General features: G+C 40.8%; 1 protein-coding gene across 3 annotated transcripts in view; it reads right to left on the bottom strand.

Moving 5' to 3' along the window:
* Nucleotides 1-15103, bottom strand: part of LOC127624017 (palmitoyltransferase ZDHHC14) — an 85751-nt gene that overhangs the window by 65136 nt on the left and 5512 nt on the right. For all 3 annotated transcript variants that reach the window (XM_052098620.1, XM_052098618.1, XM_052098619.1), the window contains exon 2: nucleotides 499-659. In XM_052098620.1, the coding sequence (XP_051954580.1) occupies nucleotides 499-659 (161 nt within the window). The remainder of the gene's footprint in view (nucleotides 1-498; nucleotides 660-15103) is intronic.

The raw sequence follows: 15103 nt of genomic DNA, 5'->3' as shown, positions 1-15103 counted from the left end.
ACCAAATGAAGCACGTTTAGGTTAACATTTTGTGGAGCATGGCCAAATTCCAAATCATGAATTGAAATGGAGCCAGTTCTTAAATTCGGAATTGTGTCCTAGCCTGCAGTATACACAGATTAAGACCATTTGCGGTCTTTGCTGGCTCCTAACACCCTAACCAATTTATGAACAACCACTACCTTAAGACTTATTAAAATTTCAACTTCAATTTCATAACGTGAACAAATACTTTAAAGGGACCTAGTATCTTTTCTAAGTATGAATATTTCAGCAGATTTTATATTACCCTGGGCTGACAGCAGACCTGAGAGTGAGCATGCATTACTCATATCATACAAGAAGAGAGGATACCATCAAATGTTCTCTGTCCCTTTTTTACTCAAGAGAATTCTCAGAAGAGCACTCCACAGACCTGCAGCAAATTTAGATCAACATTACAGAAAAGTATATGGAAAGACAGACAGGAAGAGCAATTATATTGGCATTTCCTCCCACCTATCTGCCTCTCTATGTCTGCCGCTTCCTCTGGTGTGGCCCTGGGTAGGACACCTGGGTCGCTGAAGCTCGCTCTGAGCAGCATTCCCATTACAAAGAAGAACAGCACTCCTCCAATGGCTGGGATGGCAGGAGTCAGGTTTGATGCCAGGAATGGGCAGCTGGAAGAGAGGAAAGAGTGTTAAAACTGTCTGTGAGGAATATTACACTGTAATAAGTGATAACATAAAACTGTTACCTTAAGGATCTATTTTTATTTGAGCTAAATATTAAAAATGACTATAATGTAAAGGCTTTCACACTGCAGTCCGATTCTGAGTGCGATTGTTCCCGGTGCCCCCCGCAGCGTTGGTCTGGTTTCACACTCACTTGATTCTATTGAACCCCGGTCCATTTGCGTTCATCTTATGTCATCACAAACATGCATGGGTGAACGGAACAAACAGAGTGAAAAAAAATATAATTGTGTATATGTGCGCTTCATGGCGTAACTCATCAGATCCCCAGGGGAAGGCGGCTTGCTGCTGCTTGCAAATGGTTTGCTGTATGTCCTTAGTTACTTTTAGACATTCATAAATTGGGGATTATGTTTTGTGACCTATAAACTTGTTTTAGGTGCATTTCACCCCTTTCTCTCCTTGTTCAATGCGATTGACACACATGCCGAACTAAACGAAAAACATTCCTCCATCTCGTTCAGTCCTTCAGCAGATCTTCATACACATGTCATTCACGAACGAGTTTACCAGTATATTCAGTTCATTTGCGAATTATGTGTCATTTCGTTCAGACTCAAACGACTGACTAGTTTAGTGACGGGGTGTTAGGACTGTGCGATAAAATGATATCAATATTTATTGCGATAAAAAAACTCCACGATATCGTCGATAAGCTTTTGATTCATTTTCGATATTTAACCGGTGTTCTACATCTAGACATGTGCGTTGCTAAAAACACTAGCAGTTTGGCTTTCTTGTTGTTTGTTTCCACTGGCGCGTGCTAAGCGAATGTGAGCGAACACTTTCAATTCCTTCCTATGGAAGCCGAGCGTCAAGTTCGCGAGGTGTATTATAAAATTGACAGCAGCGCGGGGCAAGCGGTTCCCCAGCTTGGGAGTGGCTTTGTGCGGATTTCTTCCGCTTCAGTGGAAATGCAGCCTCAGACTGTATGAAGATGCTATTGCCCCCGCTACGCAGGTCACCACGTTCCGGACCCCAGATTGATTCCATCTTGACCTTAAGACATCATGACAATGGTTACACTCTCTCCTCGTCTCTTGTGAGCAGCGTGACAAAACAACAGTGCCGGTTACATCATATCTGATCTTTCTGCGCTGTATTCTTGAATATATTTCTCTAGCACTGAAACACGCTTCACTGATACAGTGTCCAGGGCTGCACCCGCATCCTCTTTTCCCCACATGTGCATGTTTCCAGAGCGCCTTTAGACCATAAAGTTCTTTCTTTCTAAATTTAGTTTTATTACTCAGCATGTTCCAAGCCTTTAATAATAAACAAATAGATTTCAGTTCTAATTTTGTGAAATTATTCCGATGTCATCATCTCTGACAATGATGAAAGACAAAACAATTATTAGTTTGTAGCCTAGTCTCTCACTTTAATGAAAATAGAAAAATGGTCCATTCAGACTTTTACATTTTCAAAAGTTTCTCTCTGGAGATACCCCTGAACCTCCATACAGTATCATTCCTCAGTCACAAGGGCTTCTATGCCCCCACAGATACTTGGATATCTGTATGTATAGAAATATGAAAATAATTTTAACGTAAAAACTAATATATATATATATATATATATATATATATATATATATATACTGTAATTATGATTCAAAATGAACAGATCATCTGATAACATTCATATCCAGCTGCACTCAATTGATAAACTCTATAAAATATTTTTATATTTTCAAAGAAGATCCCTCGGACGACACTGCATTGGCGGTGTCTGGGCCCCCAACGCAGTTTTGTAAAGACTATTTAGACTTTTTAGGATTTTTGTTTTCTCTTCTTTTTTTGGAAATTCAAATAAATGTGCAATGTGCAAATGTGATTCAATATTGTGATAAATATCGAATGATATGAAAAAGAATATCGTGATAATAGTTTTTGCCATATCGCCCAGCCCTATGAAGTCAGTGAACAAAAAAATAGTCAGTGTATGGAGGTTAATGAGAACAATTCGTTCATTTAAAAGATTCAAGAATTAAACAAACATCACTACTTGCTGTGTTGCACTGCTAGTAAATCATACCAGTAATCAATACTGTACATAAAATATGAAAGTGCCTTACAAACCTGTCCTGAAGTAACAGAATGTCATCTTTTATGACCATGTAAAACTGTCACTATTCCTTTAAATGGTTCCTTCTTTTGACTGTATTCAGCAAAGTGTTTACAGTCAATCTGTTATGTAATAGCCACATATACTGTATGTGGTATTACAATTTAATAACCCATTTTAGTTAATAAGGAGTAAAGAGTCTGTGATATATACATTTTGTACACCCAAACAAGAGTGAGCAATATAAATATAGAGGAGATATCACTAAGCTAAAGTGAATTAGTTGTTTTGGATCTGGGGGGGTTACTCAAATTTGGCATTACTGAAAGCAGAGAAGCTCATGAAATGTACAACTATCTGTTTCAAAACATTAATAAATTATCTGTGGTTTAACATATTTTGCCTTACCAGCCAAACCCGACCCCAATAGTCTGGTGGAAACACAGAATTTTACAACAAACTGCGCCCCCATATGCATCTGTAGTAGCTCTGTCAGTGTTTCGCTTGTGTTGTGTTTTGGCCACTAGAGATACTCCTGGGGCCCTCATACCCAGTTTATCTACTTTGCAATCAGTGTAATTAAGTTCCCATGTGTTTCAATCAGCCCTGTGTATTTAAGTTACTCTGTCTCCTAGTTTCTTTGCTTGGTGTTTAGTTGTCCTGAAGCCAGTTGCCGGAGTAAGTGTTTGCTTAATTTCTGTGACATTTGATTAAATCTACCCTGGGATTATCCCCTTCACTTTTTTTGCTGGGGGGTTGGGGGTTGGGGGGGTTTGCTACAACTGTGGATTTATTTGCTGCCTGAACTTTTATTAAAATATATTACGCATCTCAACTTCTCCTAAGTGCATCTTACTATTGGGTTCACCATCCTCCAGTGTCTCAAGGGTTGAGAGTTTGACTCTAACACCAAAGACCCAAGTTAAAGTCCCGGCTCTAACAGAAACAAAAAGCAAAACATGAACCCAGAGATACCAGAAAGCAAGAGCTCCTCTCAACCGTAGCCCAGCATGAGTCCTCATTTCAACATCATGAAGCAGTGCTAGTCCAACAGGAGGCCTTGATGGTAAAGCATTCACAACTACTGTCTGATATCATGACCTCAGTTCGTCAGATTTTTGATCGGATGCCCCCCACTCAAGCTTCTGCCTCGACTGCTGCTCCTGTTCCTCTTCTGGTCCTTAAATGTCTGTTCCCCTTGTAAAACCCCATCTACCTCCACCTCAGGGTTTCTCGGGAGACCCCAGTGCTTGTTTTTGATTCCTCACTCAATGTTCCCTTACATTTGTGCTACAGCCATCCTCCTTCCCTTCAGACAAGATTGCATATTTCATCACTTTCCTCTCTGGTAAGGCCCTCTCCTGGGCATCAGCTGTTTGGAAGGCTCAGAGCCCATTCTGCTCAAGCTACTTGACATTTGAAGAGGAATTCAAGCAGGTTTTCGATCATCCCATCAGTGGCCGAGAGGCATCTAAACGACTGCTGTCCCTCAAGCAGGGTAGTCACAGTGCTAGAGAATATGGCACACATTGCGGCAGGGAGTAGCTGGAATAATGAGTCTCTCGTGGTATGTTTCTAGAAAGGTCTCTCCGAGGCCCTCCAAGATGAACTAGCTACACAACAGCCTGCTGGTGATCTCGAGACCCTCATCGACCTGGCAATTCGGCTGGATAAACGTCTGAGGGAGAGGTACATGAGTCACCAATTTGTTCTTACAGACTTCTTAGGGTCTCTCAAAAGGACCAGCGATAGGCTAAATCGCAGACCTGCCCCCACTCTGCGCCACGGACAGAGAGTTTGGCTCTCCACAAGAAACCTTCCCTTACGAGTGCAGTCCCACAAACTCTCTCATCAATTTTGTTTGTCCCAAAAGCTGTTTGCTCCCAGGTTCTCCAGTGGGGTCACTCCTCTCATCTGACCTGCCATGGCACTTCTTGCACTCTTGAATTCCTCCAGAGATGGTTTTAGTGGCCGACCATCAAGGAGGACACCAAAACCTTTGTAAGCGCATGTCCCATATGCAACCAGGGGAAGGTTTCTCATCGCTCTCCTCAGGGTTTGCTTCATCCTCCCTCTATACTTCAAAGACCTTGGTCACATCTCTCCATAGATTTCATTACCGGATACCTGCCATCCCAAGGTAACACCACCGTTATGGTAATTGTTGACAGATTTTCTAAAGCTGGCAGATTCATTCCCTTGCCCAAATTACCCACTGCTAAAGAGACTGCAGAATTGATCATTAACCATGTTTTTGTGAGTTTTTGGTATCCCTCAGGACATTGTTTCTGATCGAGGCCCTCCATTCTTCTCTCGATTCTGTAGGGCATTCGGTCAACTTTTGGGGCAACAGTGAGTTTAATTGCCAAACAGAGAGGTTAAACAAGGATCTGGAGACTACCCTGAGGTGCATGGCTGCCAATAATCCCTCCTCCTGTTCATCCTTCTTTATGTGGGTAGATTATGCCACAACACTCTACGTTCCTCGGCTACAGGCATGTCCCCCTTCGAATGCCAGTTTGCATATGCTCCCTCCTTTGTTCCCAAACCAAGAAGTAGAAGTTGGAAGAAGGCATGACAAAACCTTCTCAGCATCTCTCAAGAGGACCTACGATAGGCTAAATCGCAGACCTGCCCCCACTCTGTGCCCCGGACAGAGAGTTTGGCTCTCCACAAGAAACCTTCCTTTACGAGTGGAGTCCCGCAAACTCTTACTTACCATTTATACTTACCTATGTCAGTGTTTTGCTTGAGTTGTGTTTTGACCTCTAGAGACCTCCATACCCAGTTTCTCTACTTGCAATCAGTGTAATTATGTATTACGTATGTATGTGTTACGTGTTTCATTCAGCCCTGTGTATTTAAGTTACTCTGTCTCCTAGTTTCTTTGCTTGGTGATTAGTTGTCTTGAAGCTTGTCCGTAACGACGGTATGTGTATGTGTTTTCACGCTGGAGATCTGGGTTTGAATCCCCACTTTTTCCCCATGTCTCTACTCTTAATATTTTCTATAATACTACTTATTATAGTTTATTTATTTTTTTCTCACCTTTTTGGAATGCCCAATTCCCAATGCGTTCTAAGTCCTCAAGGTGGCGTAGTGACTCTCCTCAATCTGGGTGACGGAGGTTGAATCTCAGTTCCCTCCACGTCTGATACAATCAATCCGTGTATCTTATCACGTGGCTTGTTGAGCGCATTACAGCGGAGACATAGCGCATGTGGAGGCATCACGCTATTCTCCGAGGCATCCACGCACAACTCACCATGTGCCACACTAAGAGCAAACCACATTATAGCGACCATGAGGAGGTTACCACATGTGAATCTTCCCTCCCTAGCAAACAGGCCAATTTGTTTGCTAAGGAGACCTGGCTGGAGTCACTCAGCATGCCCTGGATTAAAATTAAGCATGGTTTTACTTCAGTAATTTTGTAGTAACCATGTGTTTTGGTGGAAACTATATAGTTCTGATGTACTAACCATGGCATTACTTGAGTAACATGTTGTTAATAGTAACTATGTTTAATTTTGTGGTTAATATAATTTTACTACAAAAATTTAATGGTGATACTATGGTTACTGTAGTAAAACCATGGTTAATTTTAGTAGGGGTTGCGCAGGGAAGGTCAGGTCAACTGGTGGCCTGCGGGCCAAATCCGGCAGGCCAATCATCTTTGTCTGGCCCTCCGACTGGTTTTAAATCAATTTATCTCACCTTCTGAAATACCAGAGTACTCAGCGTTCTTAGGCACGAGCCTCAGCAATCAGGGGTGAGTTTAACAATGCTCAATGGCACATGCAACAGCAATCAGCAGTCATCAGTTGTCCAGCCAGAGCACGTTCTTTTTTTATTTCTGCCGATAGTTTAGTTACATTGCTTTGCTAAACATGGATTACATCATTTAGGTGAACATTTGATAGCGTCTTTTTCAATCAAATGTATTTATATAAATTGCTTAATTGTGTGAAGTGCTGTCAAATCTACCAATGAAAAGAATTATAACCGCAGCTGTGGCAGAAATGTTGTCAGCACATTAGGCAACAACGTTCAAAGAAAATACGCTGAAAAGTTTGCTTTTATTCACTATTCTTGAAGTGTCAAAAAATTGTCTCTCATCTGTTCAGGGTCTGTAGGGCTCGTAAAAAAATTACAATGTGAAACTGAACCTGCAAATATCCTGATTATATTAGAGTTTGTTATTCCTTTGCCAATGATTACCTACACAAAATTCTGGCTCATGCACTAGCTATTGTAACAAATGAGGCTGGTTTCCATTCAGCCGACAGCCAGAGGGAGCCCTCTCCTGAATACTAGCCATGAACTGTTTCTTCTACACTTCCTGTTTGCACTGTATAAATATCCATGCCTTTCCATAGATACTTTGCAAAGTATTGCCAGTTATTTCACTGCCTTACTGACCATTTTGCCATTGCCTGTTTCATTGCATTCTTGCTATGACCATTGTGCCCGTCTTATTGGATTACTGTTTTGCTTTGTTTGCCCTGTTGGACTGATTACTTGTCACTACTACTTTGCCTGCTTCATCGACTAAGTCTCTGCCTTGTGTTTTGGATTTGTCTGCAGAGTTTATTAAAATTCCTGCATTTGGATTCTACCTTTGCCTCCATGTCGTGTCCCTCACAGAATACTTCACCACCAATGAATCCAGTGGAAGATTCTCAGCTCCAGGCTGCCTTCGCTTACCAGAGCAAAATTCTCAAAGGTTACCATGAGCAACTGAACAACCTAAGAGCTACAAATGAGAGCCTCACCCTCTACATCCACTCTCTTCCATCCACTAAAGCTATACCGGTCAGATTCGGTCTTCCTGATAAGTTTGATGGCTCACCAGGGAAATGTAAGGGATTTCTACATCAATGTAGAATATATTTCTCCAATCAACCAGTCTTTCAGCCAGGATTTAAAGAAATGATGATGACATTGCTTACGGAAAAGCTTTAGACTGGGCCTCTGCTCTTTGGGAGAATGTTGTCGACATACTCATTTACTCCCAAGATAAAACACAACATATCAAAGATATCAAGATGGTCCTCTCACACCTTCAGAAGCACCAACTCAACATGAAAGCAGAGAAATGTGAGTTCCACACTACCCATACAACATTCTTGGGGTATATCATCAGTCATAAAGTTGTTGAGAAGGATAATTCCAAGATCTAGGCAGTTACAGAATGGCCAACACCCAATACTGTTAAGGAGTTACAATGTTTTCTGGATTTTGTGAACTTTTACAGAAGGATTATCCGCAACTACAGTCTCATCTCTGCCCCTTTAACATCACTGCTCAAAGGCAAACCATCTAAATTAACATGGAGTGACTCTGCTCAAAAGGCCTTCAAAGCCCTCAAGACAAGTTTCATGACCGCCCCTATTTTCAAGCACCCTGATCCTAACCAACCATTTATAGTGGAAGTTGATGCATCAGACTGTGTTCAAGCTGAACTCAGCTGAAATGAACTATGATGTTGGAAACAAAGATTTACTCTCCATGAACGCTGCGTTGGAAGAGTGGATCCACTGGCTTGAAGGTTCTGTCCATCCATTTCAAGTAATCACCGACCATAAAAACCTTGAATACATCAAGGGAGCAAAACGACTCAACCCACGACAAGCCCGATGGTTACTCTTCTTTACAAGGTTTAATTTTCAGTCACCTACCTCCCTGGCAGTAAGAACAACAAAGCTGATGCTCTTCCTGTCGTCATGATCCTCCTCACAACATACCTCAAAATGAATGCATATTACCACCTTCCAACATCACTGCACTCATAAGATGGAATATCATGGAAGAAATTCAAAGAGCCCAACAAACAGACCCTGCACCACCAGAACGCCCCCCCCCCAACAAAACAGTCAAAACAGAGACCATGCACTCTACACCAAAAACGATCCAATGGATCCATACCTCCCTCAGCACTGGACACCCTGGCATCATAAGGACTATAAGCTTGATACGCAACTTATTCTGGTGGCCTTCACTCATTAATGATGTCACTGCAAATTATAAGGCATGTCAAGTTGGTGCACAGTCGAAAACCCCCAGAGAACTGCCAGCCGGCCTTCTACAACCACTGCCTATCCCTCAGAGACCCTGGTCCCATGGGTCCATTGACATCATCACTGATCTGCCAAACTCCAATGGGTATAACACCATATTTGTTATCATTGATCATTTCTCAAAATCATGTAGATTAATCCCCATAAATGGTCTGTCCACTGCCATGGAGACCGCTAACACTCTTTTCCACCAAGTTTTCAGGATCTATGCCAGAAGACATTGTGTCTAATCAGGGACCACAGTTCACCTCCAGAGTCTGGCAGGCCTTCTGCAAGCAGCTAGACATCAAAGTCAGCCTCCCATCTGGATATCATCCTCAAGCAAACAGACAGGTGGATAGGCTGAACCAAGAGATAGGCAGATATCTCAGACTGTACTGCATTCATGAGCAGCAGAAGTGGAGCGACTTTCTCCAAGGAGCGGAATAGGCTCAGAACTCCCTCACTCACTCCTCTACTGGACTCACTCCCTTCCAATGTGTGCTGGGCTACCAGCCTCCAATGTTCCCTTGGTCAAGTAAAACCTCTACGGTTCTAGCGGTGGATGATTGGATCAGATGGAGCGAGCAGGTGTGGGACAGTATGCATGTCAGACTACAGCGGGCCACCCGGACCCAATGGTTCTAAGCTGATCGACAGAGGTGTCCCCACCCCAACTACCAGCCTGATCAGAGGTTCTGGTTATCCACACAGGACCTCAAGTTGCGGCTACCCTGCAAGGGTAATTATTAGTAAATTATTATGTTCAGAATTATTAGACAGATTAATCCTGTAACATACCGATTGGAGCTTCCTGCTATCTACTGAGTCTCTCCATCATTTCAAGTGTCCTTGCTGAAGCCGGTCTTCCCGGCATCAGGCCACGGATCCTGAGCATCCTCCTCCATTGGAGATTGACGGATCACCTGCGTACATGGACAAGGAAATTATGGACTCTCGTTGTTATGGGGGCCAGATGCTACGGTCCGGAAGAGAGATCATGGGTAGCTGCTAAAGACATACTGGATTCATCCTTGAACCATGACTTGCACCAAGGGCACCAGAATCGTCCTAGAAGGAGAACACCAGGAGTTGTTTGTAGAGGGGGAGGGGGTTGGGGTTCTGTATGGCAAGTCTCTGCCTTGTGCTTTGGATTTGTTGATTAAAATTCTTGCTTTTGGATTCTACCTTCGCCTCTATGTTGAGTCCCTCACAGCTATTGTGTGCAGATTCACAATATTTGCAGGACTAATTTTTTCCTTACTGAATAGGATGATACTTTATAGAGAAAATTGAAGAATAGACATTAGATTTAAATGCATTCTTAAGTAAACATGACATTTGTATTTGACCACTCTTTTCATATGTGGGCTGATATTGTGAGAGGGCTTTAGCAGGTCTAAATATTTCTCCTCAGTTTTAAGAATTTGTATACAATATCCCTAAAATTATAAAATTATTTTTATGTTTTTCTTTTTTTTCCAAAATAAAGTTGATCGAACAATATTTGTTAATTAATAATATAAGACATGTTTGTTCTTCAGCGAGATCTTATGAAGGAATTTATGGCCACACCTTAAATAAATGATATTTCAATATACAGTATACCCTTTGACTATTTTAATTTCAATAAATGCACAGTATTTAAGAGTGTTTTTTTAAGAAACATGTCACTAGCGATGAACGTTTTAAAGAATTTTGCACCTGCAATAAAGTATTTGTAGAGCCCTGGTGTAGGGTGTGTGTGGGACTCCAAATAAACACAATAAAAATGCTGCAGTGATGCCACTATACTGTATGTTAGTATTAAAACAGGTGAACACCAATATTACCGCTGGTTGGATGCTAGGTGGAACTATGGGGTAATTTTCGTTAAGCAGGGTTAGGGAAGACAACTTGATTTCAAACTTTGAACTTTATTTTAACAAAATTTTTTAATGAAATTGGAAAAAAATTAAGTGCAATTAAAATGCCATCAGAGATGAACAACACACAAAGAACCAATTCATCCGTGCATTCTCTGCCGGGCGGTTATTTCGTTGTTCGGGAAAATATATAATGTGTGAGAATAAATTTGTTTTGTTCCCTCCTTCATAATATATAAATGACCGAGGATTTTTACTTCTTTGCCATGTTTACCTCAAAGAACAAATATGTAACTGGGTGTATCGAATCTCACCGGAATATAACATGAAAATAATTAAAACAATTTGCAAAGTGTGCAGAGCTGTCTTTGCTAATATTTTTATTATTTTCATGTTATAATCCGGTGAGATTCGATACACCATGTTACATATTTGTTCTTTGAGGTAAACATGGCAAAGTCAAAATCCTCAAGTTCTGGATACATTAAAAGACACTTACGTGCTCAAGATGAAACCTCTGTCAGGCCTGCTGACCGGGGACGCGATTTGGATGGCGCGGCAGGAGAAGGAATCCAGCTCAACTGTCCAACATGTTTGTGATGCTGACAAAGGTTGTTGCTAACTTGGAGGATCTCGCTGTAATATGTTGATCGATTACAGTGATGGAAACAAAATTGAGAAAAAAATGTTGGTTACAAGAGTGGTTGATGTTGAGAAGCGGATCGATTATCTGTAGTCATCGGACAGGGAATTAACTGATAATCCACTGGCGACCAAAGATGATTTGGAACACGTTCTTGAAAAACTTCAAAGAATAACATCTGAATTGTTGGAATTCCTGAGCATGAGGAGGGCAGAGATATGATGAAATTCCTAGACGAGCTCTTCCCGAGTCTGCTCGACATAAGCCAACATAGGCCAGCTGCTGGAAATCTAGAGAGCTCACAGAGTCCCGGCTCGCAGATCGGCTGAGGGAAACAGGCCCGATCAATTCTGGCCAAATAAAGATCTTATGTTGCGCAAAGCGAAGAGCAAAGGAAAACTTTCTTGGAAGAATCACAATATTTTCTTATTATCAGATTTTTCGAATTTGACAAAAGATTAACACGATCGATTCAAGGAATGTAAGAAACTCTTTCATCAACGGAAGATTGCTTCTTCAGTGATGTTTTCGGCCAAACTGAGAGAAGATGCGAAGGATGACCGCAAAGTACTTAAGTGTCCCAAACAAGCACTGTTTGTACATTGGAGTGAGTAAGCCATTTGGTGTTTCTTATGTGAGTGGGTTGACTCATTGAACATACAATTGATTGAGGAAACTGGTTGCCATTTTTGTTTCTGTTTGTGTTGGTTCCTCCAGCGGCTGAAGTTTGCTTTGTGGAAGAACACTTCTCCTTCAAGAAACTTTTGCATTGGCTGAGGAAGATATGGGGTGGGCATGTAATCTTTAGTGCTGGCTCAAGTAAGAGTAGGGGAGTCATTACATTGATAAGCAAACCTCAATTCAAATATATCAAACAGATTAAAGATAAATTAGGGACAATTATTATTGTTTTAGCAGAAATTCAGGGGTAAAGGTTGGTTTTGGCAAATATTTACATATCAGCGCTTTTATATTGATCTGGAAGGGATGTTGCAAGCCACTGGCACCCCTCATGATATAATTTTGGGAGGAGACTTCAGTGAGTCCTACCTTCACTACCTTGATCATAGTGAAGCAAAAATGTGTAAGCCCCCCTAGAGCAACACTGACACGTGATGTGTAAAAATTTTCGTCTTGCAGATATTTGGCGACTTTTTAACCCATCTGGTAGAGACTGTAAATTTTTTACATCAGTCCATAAGATTTATTCTAGAATAGATTTTTTTTATATATCCAAGTCCCTAATTTCATCTGTTGTTGATTGCTCAATTGGAAACATCTTAGTCTCAGATCATACCCTGGTGAATTTAGAGATGTTGCCACATATGGAGAAAAAGAAATTATATAGTTGGCGCTTTAATGTATCCCTTTTGCAAAATCCTGATTTCCAACAAATGTTAAAGACTGAAATCAGTGTTTACATGGAGACCAACTGGTCTTCAGTATATTCTGTAGGCATGGCTTGGGGGTTCTTAGGCAGTTCTTAGGGGTCGGATCATTCAGTATCCCTCATTTACCAAAAAATCCAAAGCACGAGAAGTCGTGGAGTTGGAAGGGAATATTAAAAGTGCCGAGGCAGAATGTCGTCTGATGCCTCAGAGAATTGACCCGATCGAAATACAGATATAATACTATTGTCACGGAAAGTGGAATTTTGGTTATTCAGGGCAGTCATACTTTGAGTCGGGAGACAAAGCAGGAAAGCTTATGGCTAGATATATAAAGCAGAGAGAGTCTTTTTCTACTATTCCATCAGTGAAATCTGCTGGTGGTGAAACTTTTACCTTGGCCATTGATATTAATATTTCCTTTAAAGTGTTCTATCTTGATCTTTATAGTTCCACATCTTCGTCTACTGATGAAGATATTAGAAAATTTGTGGAACCATTAGAACTCCCTCAGCTGACGACTGAGCAAAAACATTATCTTGATTCTGAGATAACCTTGGAGGAGCTTCACAAGGTAATTGAGGCAAGGCTCCAGGGCCAGATGGTTTCGCCGCTGACCTTTTTTTGATCTTATGATACAGAATTGGCTCCAATTTAATTAGAAGTTTATACTGAATCATTAAAGAATGCAAAGCTTCCCTCAACCATGACACAAGCCTTGATCAGTCTCATTCTTAAAAAGGACAAAGATCCAAGCGAGTGTAAAAGTTACCACTCAATTTCCCTGATCCAGCTAGATGTTGTCAAACATTTTGGCTAACCGGTTAAGTTATGACATCTCTTATACATATAGATCAGGTAGGGTTTATTTGGGGCAAGAGCTCTTCTGATAACGTTAGGTGTTTCATCAATTCCATGTGGTCAGTAAAGAACGATCAGTCTCCGGTCACTGCCATCTCACTTGATGCCGAAAAGGTGTTTGATATGGTAGAATGGGATAGAACTTCTAACAGCTGTAATAATGCATTAAACGAAAATTAGATGCTAATTATTGCCAATGTCAGACTGCGAGTGCAGCGGTGGTTTGTGTGTTTTATGAATGTGCGTGCTTGTGCGCGTCTCATTCACAGATGCTTGCAACAGCTGTGACAATTCCACTGTATAACTTATGAAATGTGCCATTTTAGGTAGTGCTTGGACTTTTTTTAATCATAATGCTGCGATATATAAGAAACAATGTGTTATTTCCCACATTCTGTTGAAATGTTGAAATAATCCTCACAGAGCAACATAAGCTTAACTCAAACAGACACGCTGTGTATGCGCAGGTGCACTGTTGCTTGAGACTGCCCGAGTCTCTGCCTGAAGGAAAGATGTCACAGGCAGTCAGAGAATTTCAGCCACAAGAAAATAAACGTAACAAATTATCGATAATAATATTTAGATTTTCCCAGTTAACGGCCAATAATATATCGGCCGCCGGTATATTGTGCACCCTTGTTATTATAAGAATGTGAAAGAATTGTGTTCCAATGTGTTTGTACAGGCTTTTTATAAATAAGAAAAATAAAAAAAATTAAAATTGAAATTTACATATTAAAAATGCAGGTTTGTATAGGTAGCATGTATGAATATGAATTTACAATTTTTTACATTGCACCATACTGTATCCTTGTATACTGCATTGCACTAAACTGTAATATACTGTACCATGGCTTAGATAAACATCAAGTGAATACGTTTTTTAGATGCTTTTTCTATGACAGTATATTCTGTGCATCTGGTTGGGAAAAAAATGAAGTAGCTTAAATGTAACAAGCTACTTAAGGCTTGTAGCTTGCAGAGTAACTTTCTTCTTTCTCTCAAGTATAGCTTTTAGCTTAGCTTAACAATTTTTTCTGTTGAGTAGTTGGTAGCTTAGCTAGCTAAATTTTTTGTGTAGCTTGCCCAACATTGGGTGTTAAGACTCCAAGACATAGGCTAAACATTTAAAACCGTCAGCATTAGCTGCTATTTTCTACAACCTGCTGCCTATTAAATTGGCTAAGCAAAACAAGGCATGACAATTGAATTAGCCAAAATGATCACATGCTATCGACTGGCATGTTAAAATAGCAATCCCCAAGAGGATCTTTTAAAAATGCTATACTGTGTTTACCACTGCTTCTAGACACATATGATTCTTTGTAGAATGGTCTTCTCCAAGGACAGTTTTGAGGATGTTTTGACAGACAGAGAGGTTGTACAGGGCCATATACTGTCACACAGATTATTTGCTTATACTATTTTCAGGTGAAATTCCTTGCACTTTTGTACTTGGTGAATAAACTCAGGCTACAAAACATTG

The sequence above is a fragment of the Xyrauchen texanus genome, chromosome 30 (assembly GCF_025860055.1).
Source record: "Xyrauchen texanus isolate HMW12.3.18 chromosome 30, RBS_HiC_50CHRs, whole genome shotgun sequence".
NCBI classification, from domain to species: Eukaryota; Metazoa; Chordata; class Actinopteri; order Cypriniformes; family Catostomidae; genus Xyrauchen; species Xyrauchen texanus.
This window is presented reverse-complemented; position numbering and strand designations above follow the sequence as displayed.